This window comes from Protopterus annectens, chromosome 13.part0 (genome assembly GCF_019279795.1).
Source record: "Protopterus annectens isolate FY-2018-M chromosome 13.part0, PAN1.0, whole genome shotgun sequence".
Taxonomy (NCBI): Eukaryota; Metazoa; Chordata; order Ceratodontiformes; family Protopteridae; genus Protopterus; species Protopterus annectens.
Window position 1 is genome coordinate 952,464,638 of NC_056747.1, and position 25,752 is coordinate 952,490,389.

Below are 25,752 nucleotides of genomic sequence, written 5' to 3' on the forward strand. Positions count from 1 at the left end.
CTCCATATCCAGCCACACTTCTTTTTTGGGACACAGTTCCATGGATAATGTTGTTAGGACAGTAGGCACACTGGGACAGCTGACCACCATCATACTTAGCTGCACCTTACAAATTCTGCTGAGGGTTATAAGGTATCTTTTCTGAACTCCCTTTTAATGGAGTTACCTTATTTGGACCACTTGTTAAAAAAACACTGGATGTCATGAAACTGGGAGGGCAAACCCTTACACCTGTTGGAATAAAGTTTCAGATTCCACAACACCCCAGCTTAAGGACACAAAATAGTCCATCCCAGTTATTGCTCCAGTGTGGACAACAGCAAAAATGGAACCAGAGGAATTAATCAACATGGCCTTGGGAACTTCCTGAATGGATACAATTCCAAAGATAAGAATAATCATAATTGGAAGGGATAATGTGGTTCTCCTTCCAGGGGTAATCCTTCTGTTTTTTTTTCCTTATTATTCCACTTTTGACACAGTTGTGGGTTGTTGATCTCTCCACTAGTGTGTATGGCTAGCAGTCATGAGGGCAAGTAGACTGCAGCAGCAATTTATAGAGAAGACTACAAATTCACCCCCATGCACCTCTCTGTTCTGTTGATCAACTCCTCACCCATTCAAAAGAGTGGACCAAGAAAAGGTGCATTAAACCTAATCACTAAACGAGTGTCCATAAGGTACCGCCAGACGAGAAAGGATCCGACAAAGGATCTCTTGATGATTTCAGAGCTAAGTGGCCCCTATCAAGGGTATTCCGAAGCAAGGATTCCTGATAGTCATGGTGCAGCCCATCCTTCTTTGTCTTTCTGGAGGAGACTGTGTGCACTTTTTGGACCCGAAAGAAGGCTATCATGGCGTAATATGTAAACCTTCAAAATGCTTAGCACTAAGCAGTATTCTCCATAACAGATCACTACTTTCATATGATTAAAAAAAAAAAAAAAAAAAAAAAAAACTGGTTTCCACCTACATACCTTAGAGAGCTGTAAAAATGCCCAGTATTCTAGTTGCATTGCCAGATCCTGGAACTCATTCACACCTGTACTGAGGTGTATGTCTAATTTCCAGTCATTTTAATCTACACTAACATGTTTTCTAGCTGAGTCCTGGCTTTGTTCTTGCTTTACATCTTGCTAAGTACTTTCTATATAATCTCTTCCAGCTTAGCACAGTTATGGCATTCTGGCTGAGATGATTCTAAATCGTAAGTTACTGTATATACACAGTGACACTCGTTTATATCTTTAATTCTTTTATAGACTGTGTGTGCCAAGTCCTAGATTTCAAGACCCAGTCTTTGTTTCTGCTATGAAGCATTTCCCCTAGTTGAAGTAATTTGTAGCTTTTTTCCAGCTTACCTTTTACTTATGTAAAGTAGCATTTGAATAGTCTTCTGCTAATTCACTTTCTTCCAGTTTTCCTCTGCTTTACTTTAAACAGTATAAGTACTTAGTGTTTCTGATGCAGAGGGATACAGATAATAGTGATTGGCTAGTGGCCTGGGACGGGAAACCAGAGAGAGAGGTGGGATTGAATGGTCAGTGCCCATTTGCTTATTGTTGCAGGCCTGAGGAAATCTGGTCCACTGCAGTAATGGAGCATATTAGGGAAAATGTATACAGCATGCAGCACATGGACCAGGGGCCTGTGCCTAATTATTCAACGTATGTATCTGTAATGTCTGTGTGTGACTGCACTCAGATGGGATGATGAAGCAGACTGTTATATTTGCATGTTAGCTTCCAGAGAATGGGGCGAGGGTCAGAAAATGGATAAGTCATCTAATAGTGATTGACTATCGCACTCAAAGGACAACAGATAGTTGGGGTGAGGGAGCATGATTGGCAGGCAGGGGGTACCCAGGAAAAATAGTTTTGCTTTGAAAGCCTTTGCTGTGTTATCTAGTAAGTTGAACACTTGTTTATGTACATACAAGCCTTGGATCAGACGATTATTCTTTTATTACTTTTCTTGATGGGTTCATTCAGTAAAAAAAAATGTTTTCTTAGTTTGAGTCCCCATATCATTTGATTCAACATAAATTGTACAGTTTAGGTTTCTAGTTTTGTAATATAATTTTGTTCAAGAGGTTGTTTTAAAGTACTAAAAATAACTAGGTTTTTTACTGGAATTTTCTTTGCAGGTGTAACTGTATAAACCCCTTAATAACCTGTCATGTTTTTATTACACAGCTGGTATATTGAAGTCTTTCCTCCTGTATAGATTGCATTGTGCTTGTAACATTTTATCAGTTGTACATTTGCCACACATTTTTTGTCATCCACATTCTTCTTTCTTTTCCTTTTCTGGCTTCTCTATCATTCCATTCAGAGACAGCATATTTGTATTTTTTGGCTTACTTCAGGCTCACCACCTTTGCCACCCCCAGCACTCAAGTCACTATTCATCTCCCGGCTTCTAGCACATCTTGCCGCGTCACCTCAAAAGGGGCCCTCTTATCAAGTGAGTTTAGCATTATTAGTGAACGCAGGACAGTAGAAGATCGTACCCACGGAGTCAGGTAACTGTTATGCAAAACAGTGCAGAGTTTTCTCTTTATGTTTGAATTTAAAAGTTATATGGGCCTGTAATTTCTCAAGTCAGTTTTGTTTCCCTTTTCCTCTTGGAAGTGTCAATGTTCTAGCTATTTTTCATGATATTTACAAATTTCTAACTTAAATTTTATTAAAAATTTAAATTAGTATTTCTTGTCATTTTTGTCCTTCCTTTTTATAACACTGTTTGAAAACTGTCCAGGCCTGCAGTTCTCCTTTTATGTTTTTGACTTATGTCATAGTTACAAATGCAGAAAATGTATCTCTATTTTTCTTCAGGTAATACCATTCTATTTACACTTTGCCAGTTCCACTTTTATACCAGCTTGCTGGAGTAAAGTTTCTCACAATGATCTTCAAATATTTCTTTTATATGCATGTATTTAGAAAACAAGAAGCCACTCGTACCCCTCAACTAATATATTGCATGTTCAGTTTTTTTTCTTTAAATCTGCAAATATTTGGATTCTCTTTCATCTTGCAACCATCACAAATCTCTTTTACAGAATTGCTTCATCTTTAACTTTTGTCAACAGTATCTGTTCTAATTTAATTTTTGCACCTTGTTCCTTTAATAATTTAGTTGATCCAATATGTTCCGCAGAGCATGGTTGGTATTGAATTGTATTTAAGTTTACCTCTAAGCTTTTGGTGGTGGTGTTATTCTTTTTCATATTTTGCTCTCTTCAGCCGTGATTTTGGCACAATTTTTCTTTTCACATGATGCTTACCAGTAAGGCTAAGTGTAATCTGTCTCACACACACACACACACACACACACACACACACACACACACACACACACACACACACCTATATGGGTCTACTTCAGATCAGAAGAAGCTGACATTGTCAAAGCCCATTTCATCAAAACCAGTTTAGCGAAAATGCACATAATCGAAAACGTACAGAATCGAATCTCTGAACATCGAAATGAGGGTACTGACATGTAGTTTGTTGCAGCACCAGTAACGTACCTGTAAGTATGCCATTTTCTTTATGGTAGTACAATCTCTGAGTTAGTATATTTAATTTCCATGGATGTGGGGGGAGTGTTGTTAAGCAGTTATTGTCCTATTTAAATCTTTTTGGTGTTCTGTTTCTTTAAGACCATGTAGACTTATGGGAAGATTTAGTAGTGGATGTTGTGTGTGGGGTATAGGGTGAGTACTTTCTTAATGTATGTGATCGGATAGTTGTAGTTGGTTTATTGTAATATTTTTATTTGGCAGAAGTGTGTTTGATGTTCTGGTATTCATTGTTGTACATTTTTGATTCTGTGCTAAACTGGTCTAGATGAAATGGGTTTCAACGATGTCAGCTTTCTCTGATTTGAAGTACATCCATATAAATATATATATATATATATATATATATATATATATATATATCTATAGTAGCCAGTTGACCAGCTTATTTTTGAGAAGTGAGAAGAAAACCGATTAGTTGGGGAAAAAATTCACGCAGACCGTGACCAGAAATCAGGATAGAACCCCAGGCTGTGTGAGATACAGATCTTCTCATGGAATCCTTATGCTGATTTTAGTCTTCTTAACCATGTTTTCAAACTTTTCTACTGCTACTGTTCCCCTTTGCCTTCTCTCAGTTTGAAATAGCATTTAATCAAACTGTGCAGTGCCTCAAAAATAAATGTCTGCAGTAAATCAAAAGGATTGCTGAATGATAAGAACACTTTTTTGTGTTAGAATATGTTTATTGGATTTTACATGTTTTAAGAAGTTATATCTCCCTTTTTAAAGGGCAGAGTAGTATACTTTTCATTAGTCTTTTATACATCAGCTGCTCAAACTCTAAGTGTTACTACACTAAGTGAGGTATATAACATAGATTCACATAGTTATCTGGTAAAAGGTACTGCAGACCAACCTGAAATTTGTTTTGTACATACTGTGTCCTGTACTAAATGTTCCTGGTCAGCTTTATTCCTCTTCATACAAAAAAATAGCTGTAAAGTGTCTCATTGCTATAATTCCTTAATATGGGAACCTTACTTTTTACATTTGTTCAGTTCTTTTATCAAATGATTTTTAAATGTGTATGTTTTAATAGGTATGTGCCATTTTGTTAAAATCACAATTTATTGACCAGTTTCTGGGAATGTTTGATGGTGGAGCTTTATCATCCCGACCTCCCATGCTTCTGTTATTGTTTCCAGGGTCACCCCAAGAAAAAGAAAAGGGCAAAACGCATTTTAAAAAGCTGACAAGTAATAATTTTGACAAATTGAGGGGTTCCTATTTTAAGTAATTTAGTTAGTTTACTCATTCATATACAGTGTTAAAGGGTCTCCTAGAGTAGTTGGCCTAGAGTTCTCAATTAACAAATTTGTTGTTTCTATTAAAATACAAATAAGGGATTCAGCATTTGGTATTGTTTGATTATGTTACAGGATCTGGAACAGAAAACAAAGATGGTGGAAAATTTGCAGGATGATTTCGATTTCAATTACAAGACTTTAAGAAGTCAAGGAGGTAAATTAAATGTGAAAATATTATCTTGCATTTGTACTTGTGACATGTTTCTAGCATAGCAGATGATGGGACAATCAGAATAAATGTACTTCAAAATGTTTCTGAACAAAGCTACAGTACTGTTCTTTGTGGTTGATTTGTCCAGTAAAGTTACAGAGAAGGAATTTAGAGGTCTTCATTTTAAGGCTGACTCTTGTTTTTTGCATTGTGTTTCATTCCATTTATTTAACTGCAGAATGAAAAGTTTTGTAGTCTGTCCTTTAAGTGCATGTAACATTTTACTTCTCCTGTATCCATGTCTTCCCCCTCACCTTTTCTACAGCCATCACGCATCTTTTTGAATGTCTGGAAGTTCTGCAGAAGTTAAGATTATCATCTGCTAAAAAGCTTTGCCTTGTAGTAAGGGTTTGAATCCTTCATTCTCCATTTATCTGCTGTGTGACTGAGCAAATTATTTAACTAGACAGAGTACTATTGGTATGTCCCTGGAAAACAGACTTGTTCTTAGTGGGCTTACTTGGGTACCAAAATAAAACAAAAGACTCTGTTTCCACTTCCTTGTATGGTAGTTCTTTCCATGTCCAACACAGCCACCTGTGTGAAGTAGTATAGTGATGTAACAGGTAGTACACTTGTCATTGGTGCTAGAAGATCAGAAGGCTTTAGGTTCTGTTCCTACTCCATCCATTTGGATTTCTGACACTACAGTGCATTATTAAGATTTGTTGCACTCCTGGGTGTGTGGTCCTTTGGATGAGAAGTTAAACTGAGGTTCCATCTGCTTGAGGAGATAGTAGCTCAGGTGGTGGTAAATGATCCCGTGGAAATTTCCCGACGCCCTGGCCAAATTTTCCCTTGTACTATAAATACCACATCAGTTATTCCATGAAAAGAGGCTGCTTACTTAGTGGAACTTAACCTGATCAACAAACGATTGAAAATTAGTAGCACTAGGTTTGCAGACCTAGGAAGTAGTTGGTCTCTTTTTGTCTGCTGTAGGCTCCCCTTCCACCTTTTTTGCCTTTCCTGTTTCGGATGATCATGTCTCTTTGACATAATCTGTTTCTATCTCTGTAATTTACACCGCTTGTCTTATGTTCTCCTTTGCAGCAGCTGTCTGTCTGTTGAAACAGTGTGGTTACATTATTTCTATTTGGATATTCTCTTACATTGTCATCCTTGTGAGATGTTTTTATTTATTTATTTATGTATGCGTGTATACATTTATGTATGTATGCTAACTAATTTAAATGTTAACTGCTTATCCAGTCCATTAATCATCTTAAGTCATGTTTTGAAGTTCAGTTGTGAGCATCTGCCAAGATTTGGGGAGTCCAGGATTGGCAACAGTCAGAAAATGACAGAAACTGATGATGAAAAGTGTTCACTACTTGTGTTTGGCATTTTTCCATTTTCTCTTCTGTTGCCTCATGGAATCTCAGATTAGACTTTTGTTTGATTCTTTGTCTGCTTCTGCTGGTTACTCCTTTGAAGACTTGGGCAGTCTGTGTGTTAAATTTGGCACTGAAGCTTTCAGTTGTGGATTGGCTGTTTTATAAAATAGGATGAAGACCTGTATTGTGAACTGTGTGGAGTTTATATTTTGGTGTTCATTTTTTAACTGTTTGGCATTGAAGCTCCAAATGTGTATTGGATTGTCTGGCAAGTATTTATTTTTTGGATAGCCTCTACTTAATATTGATTGTAGTGCTGCTACTGAGTGGATGTATAATGTTCATTTACATTCACTTCACTTGTACAAGTAATGGACCTTATTTGCTCTACTGCTGAAAGATATTGCCTATATTTCCATTCTTCTGGGTAATGGACAGTGTTTTCACACAAAACGATTTTAAGCAGTTTGAACTTTAAAGGTTTGTTTCTAATTTAACTCGGATAATATCTCAATGTGTTGAAATAAAGTTCTGTATTTATTCTCTAGCGCCTCGGCCACAAAGAATGTTTAAGGTGAGACTATTAGAACATCTGAGGGATATTAGGGTAAAAAAATTAGAGAGTCCTGTAGCTTAGCATTTTTATGAATGTCATGATGGTAAATGTGATAGTTTAACAGCAACTATTTTGGAACAGGTTTTTATAAGTGAATTAAATGAGAATTTGATTAAGAATGCACTGTTAAAAAAAGAAACTATTTTTATTTTGAAGTATGAAACCCTAATTCCTAGGGGTTTGAATACAGATTGTTGTTGGAAAAGTGTTATTTGATTTGCCTGAATGCACTTTAAATTTGTTTGAATTGTATTTTAATTAACTTTAATGATTTAATTGTTTGAGTGTTTGATTGCTGCTAATAGCTGATGCTATATATACGTTTCTGTCTGTGTTATGTGTTACTCCTTGAAGGCTTACTGTGGCCGAGGCGCTAGAGAATAAATACAGAACTTTATTTTTACACTGGCTTTGTTGTTTCAATTTGTGGTGTAGCAACTTGGTCTCCTATTTTGCTGTTATTCGTTTTATCCATTTTTCTATGGCCAGTGATCCAGCATTGAATATTCTGAGGGTTTTTAGAGAGGATAATGCAGGTACCTCTCAGCGGACTATTGATGGTTTCTTCAATTCAGAGCGCGAATTTGATCGCTCTGATACTAATGCTGTTGGTGAGAATGTTTCGGGTTTACCATTATGGGAGCGTTTTTTTAGCTGAAACAAGGAACAAGCGTGCTTCTAATCTTTTTGCCAATATTGGAAAACGCTCTGTGGATTACCCAGTAGAGGTAAAGACACTAATCTCAAAACTAAGTAATTTAATGAATAAGGAAATGTTGACTTTCTATAATTACACGAGTTTGCAAAGATACTTAGATCTTGACATCATACCGCGAGGGTTGAGAGCTGTTAAATTTCCTTCTGAGCCATTCATTGGAACTTGTGCAGTTGATGAGGTCTTTCAGCAGAGATGGGAAAAAGCGGCACATCTCTGCTCAAGGGAATGGCTTAATATTCTGATTGAGAGAGATACCATTAAACTGTCCAACATAAAAAAAGATATTAATAATGTTTGTTCGAACTTAATGTCTGCTTTAGACAGGGCGAAATTTGAGTCCTGTCTTCATGATATTAGAGACAAATTAAACTTACAAGAAAAGAGAGTCCTTGAAAAGAAAATGTATAAAATACAGAGAGATCTCCGTGATTTTGAAAAAGGCGCTGCCTACTTCAGGGGACCCAATCAGCGTTCACGTTCCAAAGCTCATCGTAATGATGCTGGCTGGTTTAAAGAAAGAACTGGTAACAATGTTAATCTGCCTGCGAGCCCAGCAGTTCAACAAGATGTGGATAATATAATGAACCATGATTTTCCACCTTTGCCTTCACCGGTGGATGATTTGAACATTTTCGTCCACCAAGGACATATGGTAGGCAACATAAGAGAAGTTTTTCGGATCAGGAACAGCCAAGGGGAGGGCCCCCACGCCAATGGCGTGACAACAAAAGGACAAAATGGTACTAATTTATGTTCTGGATCTAATATTGTAATTAATTTATCTGGATATCAGCTAAATGATAGTATTTATGCTGTATTGAATCATGGATTGAAATTTGTACCCACTGTTTTACCTAAAAAATATGAGTTTAAAATAGAATTGTTCAGATTTGTGCGTAAATTATATTTATGGTATCATTTTCGCTGTTTACCTTCATTGAATGTTGGTGTGGAAACTGCATTGAAAGATACATATATTACTGATGATTATGTTTCAGATTTGGACTCTAATGAATATTTTGTATCCTGTGAGAGTGACTTAAATGCCTATTGTGTTATAGACACTTCGAGAGTAAACACTAAGAGTACTTATATGCCCCCTTCTTCACATGAAGGTATAAAAAGTTTTCATGTGATGGTTGAATTTGAAGTTAATTTGTTGATAAATAATTTAGATTTGACACAGGTTAATTACAATTTATCTAAAAGGGAATGGTCTGAACTAGTTATTTTTTCTAAACAGAAGGAATTAATTGTGAAATCATCAGACAAAGGAAATAAAATTATAATTATGCATTATACACAATATTATAAAATGTGCTTAGATTTATTGAGTGATGATACAGTATATTGTGTAGTTACAGAAGATTTTGTTAAACAGGCTAAAAATAAGTATACCTGTCTAATACAGAGAAGTTTGAGACTAGGATATTGGCTGGAAGCTGATGTTAAGAACAAATTGTGTGGAGGACTCTGGTCCAGCTTATTTTTACTGCTTACCCAAGATTCATAAGATAGTAGGAGTCCTCCGGGTAGACCTATAGTTTCGGCTAGTAGATACTTTCTACATAATTTGGGAGTTGTTTTGCATCAAGTATTGTTAAAGGAAGCCCAGAAACTCCCGTCTTGTATACAAGATTCATTTGATTTTCTTCGTAAAATTAAAAATGTTATTTGGGTAGATAGTATGTACTGGCTGACTCTAGATGTTAAGAGTCTCTATACCAATATTAAACATGTATTTGGAATTGAAGCAGTACATAAACAGATGGGAGATTTTCCGTTAACACATTATGTTTTAGATTTATTGAAGTTTTGTTTAGAAAATAATTATTTTTACTTTGATAATCAAATTTTTCATCAAATCCAAGGTACAGCAATGGGTGCGCCCCTTGCACCAATGTATGTTCACATTTTTATGGGATTAGTTGAAAAAGAATGCATTTATACCAATTGTTTTGTGAAAAATTATGTAAAATTTTATTTTAGATTTATTGATGATTTAATTTTTTTATGTGAAGGGGGTAAACATTTAGTGAATGAATTTATACAGGATATTCAAATAAATAGGTTTAATATATGTTTTGATGGTATATAGTGTGGATCAACTGTTTCTATTTTAGATATTAATCTACAGGGTATTTCAGGACAACATGTCATCACTAGCATACATAGAAAATTTGATTTACCAAATGAATTTTTGATGGGCACCAGTTGTCACCCTAAACATACCCTTGAAGCCTTACCATATGGTGAATTTTTGAGAATTTCTCTGTTATGTAATGATGATAATACATTTATGAATGAAATACTATGTACTAGGAAGATGTTTGAAAAAAGACAATATGATATAAAGTTGATTGATTTAGATATCAATAAGATTTTTAATAAGAGGTTTAATAAGGGGCCATTATGTATAAATAAGTGTAGGAATGATATTAAGAATTACAAAGAAGTGGAAATATATTTATGGTTTCTACTTATAATATTTCTAGTGAGAATATCAAAAAATGTATTTTACATTTTTGGGACTTTTTAAAAAGCTATTATGAATTGAAGAGTTTAGTAGAAAAAAAGTTAATGCTCTCTTATAAGAGGGGTAGAAATGTGAAGGATATGATCGTGCATACTAGATTCCATAAACCTGATGAAAAATTGCGCTACCAAATCATGAGTAGAGGGATGTTATCATGTGGGAAATGTAGTGTTTGCCCTTATGTAATTAATTTTTTCCCTTATATAAATAATATTGAGTATAGATCAAATGGCCAGTATAGTTGTAGAACCGAGAGAGTGATATATGCCATTAGATGTGGCTGTAATAAGTTTTATATTGGCCAAAAGAAAATAATGTTTAAGGTGAGACTATTAGAACATCTGTGGGATATTAGGGTAAAAAAATTAGAGAGTCATTTTTATGAATGTCATGATGGTAAATGTGATAGTTTAACAGCAACTGTTTTGGAACAGGTTTTTATAAGTGAATTAAATGAGAATTTGATTAAGAATGCACTGTTAAAAAAAGAAACTATTTTTATTTTGAAGTATGAAACCCTAATTCCTAGGGGTTTGAATACAGATTGTTGTTGGAAAAGTGTTATTTGATTTGCCTGAATGCACTTTAAATTTGTTTGAATTGTATTTTAATTAACTTTAATGATTTAATTGTTTGAGTGTTTGATTGCTGCTAATAGCTGATGCTATATATACGTTTCTGTCTGTGTTATGTGTTACTCCTTGAAGGCTTACTGTGGCCGAGGCACTAGAGAATAAATACAGAACTTTATTTTTACACTGGCTTTGTTGTTTCAATTTGTGGTGTAGTAACTTGGTCTCCTATTTTGCTGCTGTTCGTAATATCTAAATGTGTATCATTTGTACCATCTTCTTTTTCTGGTTGCTAATGCTATACATTCATGTTATGTATTTATAAAGTGTCTAGGAATTTAAACACTGAAACTCAAACTTGAAGAACTCCAGCTCCCCAATTTCCTGGTCGTACCCTTTCCTTTTAAATTGAACAGCCGTCTGGTGGCTTTTTTCTGGACAGTTTCTAGCTGCCTGCTCTCCTTTTCCTTTTATGATCTCTAGAAGTGCAGGTAGTGCTTGGAGTGTGACCTGACCAGTGTGTAGTAGAGTTGTAGCATTGTTTTAATTCTGGAGTCTTTTTTTTCTGAGAATGTACTGCAACATACTCTACGTTACTTCCACAGCCCTTTAACTCTGCTCGGTTGGCCCAGCCCAAGTGTGTTAAAACACCCCGGACCCACTTCTTACTTTGTCTTCTTCAGCTTAATTTCTTTAGCTGATGTTTTTCATCAGGGTTGATGCTGCCCAGGTACATTATTTTATATTTGTTTGCACTGTACTTCAATTGTGTCATCTTCATCAGCCTTTCCAAAGTCTTTCTTAGGGTGCATCCTACCTCCCATGCTGCACTACTGTATACCTTCTGTCATTAGCAAAAGGTTGAACTTGCTCTCTCTCAGCTGTTTCTGAAATGATCCATCAGAATATGAATTAACCTAGGACCAACACCTGCAGTAATCCATTAGCTTGCATTTTTCATGATATTAGCAATCTCTTTCTCTCTCTGTCAGCACATCCATCTTTGTCTGGCAGTTCAGTAGTGTTACTCTCTAGTTCCTTGTTCTTACTTTTTGCCTCCCCCATCTTTGCAGTTTTCCTAGTGGCTGTTTATGTGGAACAGAATCTGATGCCTTGGAGAAGTTCAGATAGACCACATCAGCGGGTACTTTCCCTGTCGAGGTCTTCTTTATTCCAGTCACAAGACTGTATTTTAGGTTTGTCTGACATCTTTTGTCTGTGAGCCCATGTAGCTTATTTTCATGGGGGATGATTATTTGCTTGGAAATCATAACAACATTCCCATTAGTAGTTTCTCCATGACTTTCAGTCTTACTGTTGTTAAGTTAAATTGCATGTAACTCTCTGAACCTTTCCCGTTTTGCTCCCCTTGTGAAGGGTATTGTCCTTCCTGTGTTTCAGGCCTTAAGCATCTTTATAATGGCTGGTGATTTGCTGAAGATCTTTTTCAGGGGGTGAGGGTCTTCCATTGCACAGTCTAGATTTCTTAAAACTTCTTAAAGAAGAATGGCAGGTCCATCTTTGTGCCTTATCTTCCCTTAGGGTAAACAGTTCACAGTACACCCCTTCCCTTCTTTATGTGGCTGTCTGGTGGTCTTCCAACTCTTTCCTGTCTTCTTGTCAACATGGTACTTTCCCCACTATTTCTTTTTTTTTTCCCCTCTGCCCGCTCACTACTGATGTGTACCCATACCCCTTTTAGTCAGTTCCCATAGCATGTTACTCCACTCATTTCTCTTTAAATCCTTCCTCTCCAGAAAGTGGTGTATGAACCAAATCCTTTTGTATCCTTGCAGGTGGACTCTCCCTCTACACTGAGATTCTAAACTTGCAGTTTACTTTTGAGATTTCCATTGTCTCTTTAAGTGAGGTAAAATATTTTGGGCAGGCATCATATGTATGCTGTGAATTTTTGAGTTGCAAGGACAGAGAATCCCTAAGTGGGCAGACTGAGAGTGATGTAATGCCAGCTTGTTAATGGCCTCTCTCCCAGCCACCATCATAATGTGTCAGCAACTAGGGAAATACACCCCAGTTGCCAGCAGAAACTCTAGTTCCTCCACCTGGGACGGGCGAGCTGATGTATGCTGCTTGTTCCCATCCCCTTTTCTAGCTACTGCAATGCTTGAGTTGCTAATTAAACTCTGGTCATCTAGGTCATACATAGGGATCCATTGTTTTGTGCAATGGAGCAAACCCTTTCCTTTCCTTTTGTGAGGAGTGTATTCATAACTTCTGCTTTTTCAGTATTCCTTGTTTCATGAGATCTTTGTTCAGCTCTGTCAAAACCCATGCTGTTTTCCTTATTTTTGCAATATAACAAGTAACTCTTTATTCCATTTCTTGAGTCGTTCTTTCTAACTCTTGTTGAGCTGCACCATCTGCACCTACTTTACTCCCAAATTTAACTGGAACAAAACAGCCCAACTAGGTCTTCAGAGAGCTGAAACTGGGTAATACTGAAGTGCTAGTGTAAGTGTAATGGCACAGTAATTGTTAATATGAAATGGATTTCTTAGTAAAATTGATTTGTTTATATGGTTCATGGTTTAAGCAGTATTGTTTTGAGATATTTAAAGGTATTCAACTTTTTTGTTAGCCAAAATATTTTGTGGGTTAGAGGGAGGGCACAAGTGAGTCTAGGCAAGATGGCTGCTGGAGCCCACAGCTCTGGAATACAGGTTGAGAAAAAATAAATAAAAGTGTTCCCAGTAGGGAAATAAGTGAGAAAAACTAGCATGGAGGAACAGGAATAGCAGGAGAAGCAAATGGTATTATTGAAACCTACCCCACAGGAAGAGCAGCTTTGCCAGATGTTTCAGAAACCTATAGGGTAGCTGAGACATAGGAGGAATGACTCAACCAGTGGGAGACCATCAAAAAGAAGTTGACAGAATAGACTGAATGAAATATGTGGTGAAATGACAAAGTGGTAAACTGCGTGATTTAGAGAATATATGTAAGAGGTGCAACATAGTTGGTAGTAGGAGTAAATTAATCAATCAGGAAAGCTGTTGCTAGGGTAGCATGAACAGGTACAAGGAGTTATGAGTTATGATCACCAGAAATCTAGTAACAGTATCACAATGCCAATCCCTGTGTCAGGCAGTCTTCTGTAGTTGTGGTAAATAAATACAGTTCAGAAGATCATAGAGTGTGGAGGAGTTTTAAGTGGGAGCTGCCACAGTTCAGAGGATTGCTGTGAAGGTGGATAGGGTGCTAGTTACCTAGGCACTGCCCTGTGTCCAGAAAATTGGGAAGAAGTGGAAAGCTTTGTACTGGAACTATTTGACAGTAGATGTGCACTGTCCAAGGACAGAGTTGCTAATGGAATAGATGTACAAAGGGTGGGAAGAAGAAACACAAGAGCTGTGGTCTTCAAAGGCATGTATACATGGCTGCAGAACAAAGAAAGTAATTTTGAGACAAGGCAGGTTTCTTAAGGTAATATTCTAGAATATATTCCTAAAAACAATGCAAGGCCTTTCTGATTTACTGTATAGACAAAGCAGTAACCAGTCATATAGTAACACTTGGAGATATTGGAATAGCTGCATGGAGAAGCTACACACCATGTTGTTAGTTTAGTGGCAGTGAAAAAGATTAAAGTATACCTCAAGGCCATGTATTTCCTGGAAGAGAAAGAGATGAGTATAACTCAACAGGTGCAGACAAGCAGCCCAAATTCAAACCTCAGGTGACAGCGTTGCATTATGCCATAATGTGCTAGAGCAGGAAAAACAAACTGGGAGGAAATGATTAGGTGCAGAGAAGATGGAAGGGTGGGGGGCAGCAGAGGAAAGGGGCGAAGTCCAGGAAAATTCACACAGCAAGCAGAGAAGTGACACCTTACAAGACAGGAGTGGAGGTTGAGGACTAAGTGTAGGAACAGACCAAGAAGCCACTGGTTCAGCTTTTTTTTTTTTGGGGGGGGGGGGTTCTAAAGCTACACTAAGGAGGGTGGAGGGACTCCAGGAAAGGAAAATCATGAATAGTAGGAGACGGAATAAAAGTGGTAATTTGAAATATGAGGGGCATCACACCTGATATAAAAAGGAAGAAAGTTCACGCAAGAGTTAATAGGCTGGAGAGGGGGTTGTGATCTCGCTACTAGAAGGAAATGGGAAGCAAGGAAAGTGAATACGATAGAGTTTTGAATATTCCAAAGAAGAGTGTGATAGTGAAGTGGGAGTGTGTAAAAGGGGAGTGGCAACTGCAAATAGTCATTGAGACAGAAAAAAAGTGGAAGGGGAAGTTGGTCCGTATGGCAAAGGAGATTAAATTGAAGTAGATGACCCACAAGAAATATCTATTTGTCTATGTAGACGGATACATATAGATAATAGATATAGATATGCCAGATGTGGGTGCAGGAGATTTAGTCAGCTCTTTCTTTGATTTTTTTTTTTTTGCCTCAGAGACTGAGCAGAATGGCTCCCCCTACCTGCACCCAGTCAGCACAGTTCTTCAGCTGTAGTGGAGATTGGGAATCTCCATGGTTAGGTGAGAACCCTACAGCTTATTCATTCCTGCCAAGGAATCCCTGTTAACTCATCTGCTCCACTGTGAGAGTCTGGTAGTAGAGAGCAAGCCATCTTGGTAGCCCTGCAGGGTGGCCTACCCTCTCCGATGGCAGAACCAACCCTCTAAGTAGTTGCTGTTTTGTGCTCCACTATTTGCTGCTGTCAAATGGGAAACATGCCTCCAGTTGCTGAAGCCCCCTTTGTTTCCTATGCAACTTTTTTTTATCAGTGTGAGCTTGCTAGGCTCAAGCTTTGTGGAATGGAACACCTAGTACTCCCATTGTGTGCCACCCACATGGCAACCCAAAGCCGTTTCCCTTCCACTTTGCTGGACAAGCCAACAGTGGACATTTAACTTCCATTTTCTCCCACCAGCTCCTACAGGCAGCCAAGTGCAATTTAGTTAGTGCTTTATCCCTGCATGCCACAAAGCTGCTTTCTACTTTCTTGGAGGCTTGGGAACAGTGGAAGAGGAAAGGCGGGGATAGTCATTAGTCATGGGGGTGACTCATCATCAGTGTATAGCTGGAAAACGATGCGCTGTGTGTTAGAAAGAGTATAGTCAAAGAATGAGGATGAATTTGGGAGAAAATGTGAAATTCTGATAGGTGGAAGGACTTAAGGAGAGAAAAAAACATCCACAATGAAAGAAGTACACTTTCACTAGAAGTCTATTACCAAGTACAGGCAGTAGACTGTACAGCTTACTTTGAAGAGGAAAGATGTTGGAAGTAGTGGAAAACATTGAGATCCAAGAGAGAGATCAATGCAGCAGTGATGTGGAGGGTGAGGGTAGAAAGGAAGAAAGGAGAGGGGGAGGGCTGGACATAGATGAGTTAGAAATGGGGAGAACAGGAAGAGAAGGAGGGGCTAAAGGAAGTGGTCAAAGAAACTATAAAGGAAAAATGAAAAAGATGAATAAGGACTAGAAGGTAGCGGGGGAGGGATAACAATGAAGATGGAGGGCAGAGGAGGAGAAAGCCATTAAGCAACAGAAGGGAAGACCACTGGAAATATAGATAAGATGTCGGAAAACAGGCTATATCAGGGGGCACTGGTAGTAACAGAAAGCAACAATAAAAGTGGATGGAGATAGAAATGCAGTTGGTCACAGCAGCAGAGGTAGAGCAGTGGTACTGCAGTAGTACCTTTGGAGTGGAGAAACTATGCAGGAGGCACCTGGCAAGAAAGCAGTAAGTGGGGAGAACAAGATAGCAAGAAGAAGGACTGAGTGGGGTGGTATAACAAAGGATGACATGGAGTTTAGAGAAACATTTAGAAAATACTACCATCATATGCATTAGGAGGAGGGGATGGCACAGCAGAGTTGAGTGGCACTGGACAGAGAGAGAAGAACAGTATGAAGTGCTGGAGAACTAAAAAGGAGGAAAACCGTAAAAGCAATGAAAGAAAAGAAATCTGAGAGGGTGACTGCTTCCTGGTTGAGTTCTACATTTGGGAAGGGCGATTAATTTAAGAAACGTTAAAGGGAGAATAAAAAAGGGTACAACAGATTGAAATCGTGAACGGAATGAAGAGGGGTAAGGGTGATGGTTATTCCGAAAAGAGGTGGAGACTGGACTGAGGCAAGGGAGTTCAGCCCAAATCTCTTATGAATAAGGACATTGAAGTTCTGGAAAGATCTTAGCAAGCAGCTTAGATGAAGTAGTCCCAGAAATAATCCAGGAGGGACACAATGACTTTGTGATGGGCTGTAGAGCAGAAGATAATTGATGGGCAGTGACCGAGTGCATGGCAGTGGAGGAGACAAAAGGAGAAGAGAAGACTGGAGTAATCTTGTTCAAACTCCTAAGTGATTTCTGTATGAAGTGAGAATTTCATAGGAAGTGTTAGAAAGGAGACAGAGAAAGAGAAAGCATAGGATGGAACAAAGCAATGTACACGGAACCCAGAATTAGTGATCATGGTAAATGGGGGAATTTATAAGCCAGTTTATATGAGGAAAAGGAGGGAATGGTGTCTGTTCTCCTCATAGTTGTACAGTAGTTGGCTATGGAGATAAGAAAATAATTGAGCAAATTGGTTGAAAATAAAGGGTCCACTCTAATTTCATTATAATTGCTAATGACTGTGTGCTGCTGTCAGAGGATATCAAGGAAGCACTAAAGAAGCATTAGCAGTCTTAGAATATTCAGAAGACATCTGGCCTAAAGTGTAAAACAAAAAAAGATGGTGGTACTCAGAATAGTAGTGAGAAAAGAAAAAGTGATTAGAAAATATAGGGGGCTACCTATCCCAAATATCATTTTTATTGACCAAATTAACCCTGCTGGGAAAGACCATATTTTCACAGGGACCCAACAGACATATAACATGTAAATACAGTGCATACTGTGTATGGCTGTGACTGAGTATACATAGAAAAGTGTAAGGTATGTTTGTGATACAGCAAAGATAGATTATAGAAGAACAGTAATACAAAGAAAAATTGAGCTGCAGCAGAAAACTAATGGGTTGCATATAACGTGGAAAATTAATTGCATTATCCAGTCAGTGAAGTTATATTTACAAACATAAAAGAAGAAATGCTACAAACAAATTGCAGCTGTCATCCAAGAAATAAAATGTAGTAAAGTCAGTGATCATGTATTTACAAGACAATATTGAGGAAATTATAATGACCATGTATTTACAAGAAAATATTGAGGAAATTATAATAAAGGCGAGTGGCAGATGTGGAGAAGCAGAGATATGGAGTGGGGGGGGGGGGGGTTGAAGGTAGAACATGAAATGATATGCATGGAAGATAGAAAAGTAGGATGAGAGAAAGTGTGGGTGTGCAAAGCAGGTTAGGGAGAAGAGGATAGGATAAAGTGGTAGGGGAAGGGCAGGACAGATGATAGGAAAAGAGTTCAAGCAACAGAATTAGGAAGCATGGCAGAAAAGAAAAAAAGTCAGGAGAATAGGGATGGGGAGACATCATAGGACAGAAGCAGAAAGAAACATTGAAAAGACATTGACTATTGAGAGAAAATGAAATGAAGTAGGGTACATGTGGTATTTAAGACACTTGGAGGAACTCACAAAAGAACTTTGGTTGCCAGGCAGTTGAATGTCCAGATTTTTGCCTCATATTTTTTGGTGTGTTCCTCCTAAAATCTGTACCTTTCTGGCAAATAGCTGAGGATTGACGTCATTAAATGATGACAAGCATTTGAGTTTAAGACTGCACATCCTTCAGAAAATTCATGCTAATGCAAAACCTATTATTGTATCAACTTTTTAAAGCAATATTTAAAATCTGTTCCTATTTGTCCCCCTATCATTTTTGGTTTTGTGCAGATTTTTTGCTCTAAGAGGTTGGATTCTGTGGGGTGCAGTCCTAAATTGTTTTAGATGGAGGAAAAAGTGCAATGTATTTGGCTGCTGTGAAGCTCTTGGAAAAAGGAACACCATACCGGATTCAAAACTGTTAAGGACCTTAACGATTGTTGTTTTTTCAGTAGTTTAAAATGCATGCATTGATCCTGTGTTTACATGTAGAAGGTAACTGTGTTTTTACAGGTTTTACTGACACAGTTAAGTATCCTCGGTGGTGCAGCGGTAGCGTTGTTGCCTCACAGCAAGAGGTTCTCCCGTTCGATTCTCGGCTGGAGTGCGGGGAGTGCCTTCTGTGTGGCGTCTGCATGTCCTCCCCGCGGTTGGGTGGGCATTCAAAAGACATGCGTAAATGGGTGTGCCTTCATTGAAGGTTGAACGTCGAGCGTTTGTGAAAGTCTACTGCCAATCATTAGCGGACCGGAGTTCTGCTGTGGCGACCCCTAACCGGGAAAAGCCGAAAGACAAACAACAACAACTGACAAACAGTTAAGTGTCGATGTGGTGTGGAGAGAGAGTAGTTTGGAGAACTAGTTTGAACATGTCCATTGTGTATCTATGAGAAAAAGGAATGTATAAATTGATTTTCTTTTATAGAGTAAATCTGTTCAAGGCTGTATTTAGTTTTCTTCTGATTGGGAAAGCTATACAAGTATGAACAGTGGAGTGACTTTAAGGATTTAGAACATTTATTTATTTTAACATTTTTTTGACTGGGAAAGTCCATCTAGGACAGAGACTATTTGCAGTGGAGGACCAGGGAGAAATTCTCCAGATGCATGCCTTTGGAATGTGGGAGAAAACTCACGCGAATTCAGGGATTACATACAGACTCTGCACAGAAGGCCTCCCAGCCAAGAATCAAACCAGAGAACCTCTTGGTGTGAGGCAACAACGTTTACCACTGCACCACTACGACACTCTTATTTATAAGTAGGCAGATGAGTAAAAATGAGTATAATGGTTATAATAGAAGTTTTATATATATATATATATATATATATATATATATATCAGTGGCATGTCCAAAAATGAAAAGGCAGTGTGTATGGTGAATGTAAGGGAAGAAAAGAAGGAAAATAGGAATACAGTCATAACATGACAGACTATCCAATGAAAACGTTTGTACAAGCTAAATTGCAAAGCATGGTTTGCACAAGTGCTGAGAGGAGGAAGTTCTGTGTCCTGAAATTTTGGAAGTTACAAAATGAAATAGATGAAAGTGCTCAGGAGTGAGAATGTTTATTAGGACCGCTTTTAGTTGTAGTATGTTGCAGGATGTGCAGCAATAATGTTTAGTGAGTGTGACTTGAATATGAGAATAAATGTGTTGCTGAGGAATTGGTGGTAGGGATGGTTACACTGAGACGTTTTTGAAGGAATGGGATAGTAGATGAATGGGATGATGCTTAATGAAGTGGGTAATAGAAAGATGTTCTTCGTGTTTCACAGTTGTAGTCATCACACTTGGGTTATCCTGCCAGGGGTAGCTCTCATTCGGCCCGAATACCAGAGGCTTAGTATTTCTGCATCAGTTGCTGTCGCTTCAGGACTGACGTCAGGTAGTCAGCGGTATAGAAACAGGCAGCCGACGCCATTACATCAGTCTTTCTTGCCGAGGAGCCTGTAGCAGAAGCAGTTCACACGAGTGCCAGTCGGCCGCTACCTGAGTTTTCATTTCCAAAATTGAAGTTGAAGTCTTTTAAAGATAAGTACCCCATTGGGGATCCTTTTCTCTTGCTCTAACCGATGTCAGAAAAAGTTAACAATCGTCTCGCCTGTGGAAAGCAAATACCACACAGAGATTTCCATTCTTACTGCATCACCTGTTTAGGCCCAGACCATGACGTACCTCACTGCCAGTTTTGTGCTTTGTTCAAAGGCCCAACTATTCATCGTCAGGCCCTTATTGTAGCTAAATAATTTCATTCTCGATCTCCGTATTCCGGAATGGCTTCGGTAAGCCATCCGACTACCGATCTTCTGAAAAAAACTTAAGGATAAAGACAGAGACAGACCGCACAGGACCAAAACCGCCGGCGACACTTCCGTTAAGCTAGTTGCCAGTTCGTTGGTACTCAGTGAGGCACTTTTGCAGCCACTGATGCCCACTTCAGTGGATTCACAGGCCTCTACCGAGACCTGTTCGGAGTCTGGTATGCCGTGAGACTCTTCTTTGACTAGGGAATCTGCGGGTGTCTCTACCTTGGATGGGTCCAGAGCCACTGTTTAGGCGCCGGCTTCTGAGGAAGTTCTTCGTATTACTGATATTTGACACAAACCAATGACTTCTTTCTCATCTTCAGTTCTTTCTAAAACTACCGAGTTTCTAAAGCCAAGAGTACGAGCTACGCCTAAAAAAAGACGACCCAAACTCAAGCGCCTGCTTCCTTTCCACAATCTCAGATGCTTAAAATGGCAGAAGATCTGAACATGCCAGTTAGGGGAACCCAACCTTCCCCTGCTAAAAGAAAAAGAGACTTATTCCCCAGCAGTTTTATCTGACCAAAAATCCGATGACTCTGAGGTTTCTGAATATGAAGACATGCCGTTGTCTGCCTATTGTACTTACTTTTCTCACTTGCTTAGAGAAAAACAGCTCTTGTACGCACTTTCCTCACTTATCTAGAGGAAAATAGTTTTTTATTCAGGTATGTCCAAGGGTCAGCGCCCAGTGTTCTCTCCTGTCTATCTGATGAATCTGGGCATCTTGAGGCAATGTAGAAATTGCCTCATGTACACCGGCAACCCTCTCCTCCTACCACCCAACACTACAACCTGTGAGAGATGCACTTATCTAGCCAAACTGGAGGTAAAGCTCTCTCCAACCAAGACTGAACTTGACAATCAGGAGAAGGTAAACATTTGCACCACACCATACTCATCACATAGTCTCACTAATTCTACACCTCCAACATCCACACATAGTAACACAAAAACATTCGCAGAGGCTCTCCGTAATAATCTGTCTAAGCAACCGAGACCTCCAAAGCAGAAACGCAAGCAACCTCCATCCACAACATAACCCAAATGACACACAGCCCACAGACTCACTGTGCCACTCAACCACAGCCAATAAGGCAAAACAACTTACCCAACACACTAGTCATAGGTGACTCTATAGTCAGGCACACTGATGTCCCACTCACCAGACTAAACAAGGAGAAGGTTATTGCCAGCTGCCTGTTGGGTGCCAGGATCTGCCACATAACCCACGCACTCAGGTCACTTCACAACAAGTACAAATATGACTCTGTCATTGTCCATGTTGGTGTGAATGACCTGAGGTGTACCTCCCTAGACTTCATGAAAAGAGACATGGAAGAGCTCTCCGATCTTATATCCCAGGCAGATATGACCCTAGCCCTGAGTAGCATTCTGCCATCACCCAGAATGATATTGCAGTACAATGACAAAATGATTGACTTCAGCAATTGGCTAAGCTTCTGGTGTCATTCCGAAGGGAATCCAGTATCTGTCTACTTGGGATGACATGGTCGACAGACCGCGATGCTTTGCCACAGATGGCCTGCACCTGTCGCCCCTGGGATTCCGGATACTGGCTAAGGCTCTTGCTGCCCCTATAGTGCCTTTTTAGGCAAGGTTCAAATAACAAATTCACCACTGTAACAGGAAAGCAAAAACTGAGGGTAATGCTACTCAATGCTAGAAGTCTAAATCTCAAAATGCACTCACTCGAGGCACTCCTTAAAGTTGAGAACATCAATATCTGTGCAGTGACTGAGACATGGTTCAAGGCTCCAGAGAGCACCCTTGCAATACCAGGTTATAACTCATACCACACTTTTCGGCCATGTAACCTGTACCGAAATACCACACTTTTCGGCCATGTAACCTGTACCGAAACACCAAAGGCGGAGGTGTGTCCATATTCATTAAGGATATCCACACCTCCAGGCTGGTTGCTCAGCATAATGCATCGGAGGTTATCCAAGTGCAACTAACTCTGGGCAAAACTGCAATCCAAATTGCAGCTTGCTACAGATCCTCCACCATGCCCCAGTATTCCCACTCCTCTTTTCTTGATGTACTGGAAAATATTAGGGTTCAACCAAACACCCTAAAAATGGGCGACTTCAACTACCCCACTATTAACTAGGAAAACTACTCGTGTACCAACTCCTTAGCGCAACGCTTTCTGGAATTCATAAACTCCAATGCCCTGGATCAACGTATCCACACCCCCACCAGGGGCAACAGTATCCTAGACCTAGACATTACCAACATGAGTGACCGGTGTTCCACACCTGAAGTCAACTCCTCGTTGGTCCGATCTGACCATAAGCTAATCACCCTTGATATCCACATCCCGCCCCTGACCCCCCCCCCCCCCCCATTAAGGAAACTATGGTAAACAGTTTCTCCAAAGCCAACTTCATGCTTCTTAAGACAGAAGTGGTGAACTTCATGACATCCAATGCAGATGGACAATACAGTTACAACTGCTGAATCCTACACAAATGCACTCTATAAGCACTTACACGAGTGCATGGATCGTGTTATCCCAAACAGATCCAAGGCGCTATCCTCCAAAAAAAGGAAACCAATCTGGTGGTCCCCTGCCATAAACAAACTGTACAACAGATAGAAGAAACTGTTGCAAAAGAGAGTACAACCCCATGAGTGGAGGAGCTCCCTGGTCAGCCTCAGTAAGAAGCTGAAATCCCTTATAAGATCCTCCAAAGCTAGCTACGAAAACAAAATCGCCACTAATTCTAAGGACAACGACAAAGCATTCTATAGCTATGTCAAGAATCTCGATGGCAACACCCAGATCTGCTTTGAGTTACAGCACAACAGCACGTAAATTACAGAACCAACGGATATTGCCAACATCCTGGCAGCAGGTCAGTGCTAACTTTACCCCCCCACCCCCTAAAGGGCCCATATCTATACAGGAAGAATGCATAGTCCCTGTAATCACAACTACATAGGTAAAAGCTGCACTCTCTAAAGCCAAAAACACAGCAACAGCATCCATGGGGACCGGACAACATCCCAGGCTGTGTTTTACACGAACCGGCTCCCCACTTAAGCACCATGTTCAATAATAGCCTTGCATCAGGCGTTTGTGCCCACTGAATAGCGCACAACAACAGATGTTCATCGTGCATACAGCTGCAGTCATTACAGATGGGTTATCCTGCCGTCAGGCGGGTCCTCAGTCGGCCGAATTCCAAAGTCTAGGTCCCGCGTCAGTTGTCATTGCTTCTTCCCTGACGTCAGTGCGGCAGGGGTATAAAAGAGGCAGCCGACGCCATTTTCTTCAGTCTTTCTTGCCGCGCAGTGCCCGAAGCAGAAGCAGGTCGCAAGTGCCAGTCGGCCAGCTCCTGAGATTTACGAACAGTATTTCAGCCGAAGTCTTCTTTAAAGCCAAGTACCCCATTGGGGAAACTTTTCTTGCCTCAGACCAATGTCAGACAAAGTTAATAATTGCATTTCTTGTGGGAAGCAAATACTGCATAAGGATTTTCACTCTTTCTGTATACCTTGCTTAGGGCCAGACGACGTCTCGGCCTGCCGTTTTTGTGCTAGGTTCAACAAACGCACTATTAAGCGTCGGGCGGAGTTCGCCCTTCATTATTTTGGCAAAAAATTTAATTATATCATGTCGGATACACCAACACCAGTTTTAGGCAAAAGACGCAAAGACAAGGACCAACATCCGAGGTCTGCACCGAGTACTGAAACCACGCTTAGGCCGACTACCGGTTCTCTGGTTCTCAGCAAAGCGCCTACGCAGCCCCTGACTACCGATGAAGCTATTTTACCGGTGTCTTCAGTACCCGAGGTCGCAGGCTCCTCAGTCTCCATTCCCACAGCAGATACCGACGTCACTCTTGGCGGGGAAACTGAAAATTTAGTGAGGCCTGCCATTTCTGAAGGCGTCTTCAGGCCTTCCACCTTCTCTATTAAATCCTTTACTAAATCTAAAGCTGCTATCAAAACTAAAAAACTGGGTCCTCAGACCTCCTCTCAAGGCCCCATGCCTAAAAAACAGATACTTAAAATGGCTGAGGATTTGATAACTCTCATCAGGGGTTCTCAACCCCCCTCTGACAAAAGACCCAGATTGGAGGAAGACTACACTTCCTCAGACCAGGCTTCTATTACCTCAGACCATTCTGAAGATCAGGATTATGCTTATTCCCCTTTTGAAGACTCTGATGCTGAGGAGTCTATTCCCTCGGTCTCACCCCCTGAGGGCTACTCTTTTGGGGAAACCGTGCATACATTGAGGGAGCACTTCCACTGGGAAAGCCAAGATTACTCAGATTCCAAGAAAAGGCTCAGGGAATTTCTACTGCTCCCCCAGCATAGGCCCCTGGCTATCCCTCCTGTTTTAGATATTTTGGATGATGTGTATGCAGAAGCCGGTCTTAATCCAGATTCTTTACCTCCAGCCCCTGTTAAACCAGACAGATATTACCGGGTTCCTGATTCTCACCAGTTCCTTTATAAAAGCCATACTGCTGACCCAGAAACAATCTCACAGGGTCCCAAGGGGATAAAGGCCTCTACTGCTAAAAAACCCTTACCTTCAGAGAGATTCTAGAGCATTAGAAAGGTGGGGAAAAAGGTGTATACATCAGCCACTTTAACCATGAGGGCATTCAACTGTCAATTTCACATGTTAAAGTACCAACAGTTTTTGTTATCTCAGCTGAAATGCAAAATGACACAAACAGAACAACCAGATATGAAAGAGTTGCAGGATTTGTTGCATGGAGCAGAGCAAGTGGGTAAACATACCTTGCAGTGTGGTTTTGATAGGTTCATAGGTTCATAGATTAGTACTAAGCTAACTGCTCTTGCGAGCCATTTTAAGCCTAGCCAATTATCCCTTGTGAGACTCAAACCCTACACCTTGTGTTTGTGAGGCAAACACCTTAACCATTAGGCCACCCTCCCAACCCTGTCCCATATAAATACAGAATATACATACTTGGCTACACCTATGCCCTCTGTCCATGGTTATCTTG

The 25,752-nt window shown here is 39.7% G+C and overlaps 1 protein-coding gene across 5 annotated transcripts in view; it reads left to right on the top strand.

Annotated features, from left to right (window-relative positions):
• The window catches only part of STAT3 (signal transducer and activator of transcription 3), a 1,961,792-nt gene that overhangs the window by 673,448 nt on the left and 1,262,592 nt on the right, over positions 1 to 25,752 (top strand). For all 5 annotated transcript variants that reach the window (XM_044054713.1, XM_044054714.1, XM_044054715.1 and 2 more), the window contains exon 6: positions 4,969 to 5,050. In XM_044054713.1, the coding sequence (XP_043910648.1) occupies positions 4,969 to 5,050 (82 nt within the window). The remainder of the gene's footprint in view (positions 1 to 4,968; positions 5,051 to 25,752) is intronic.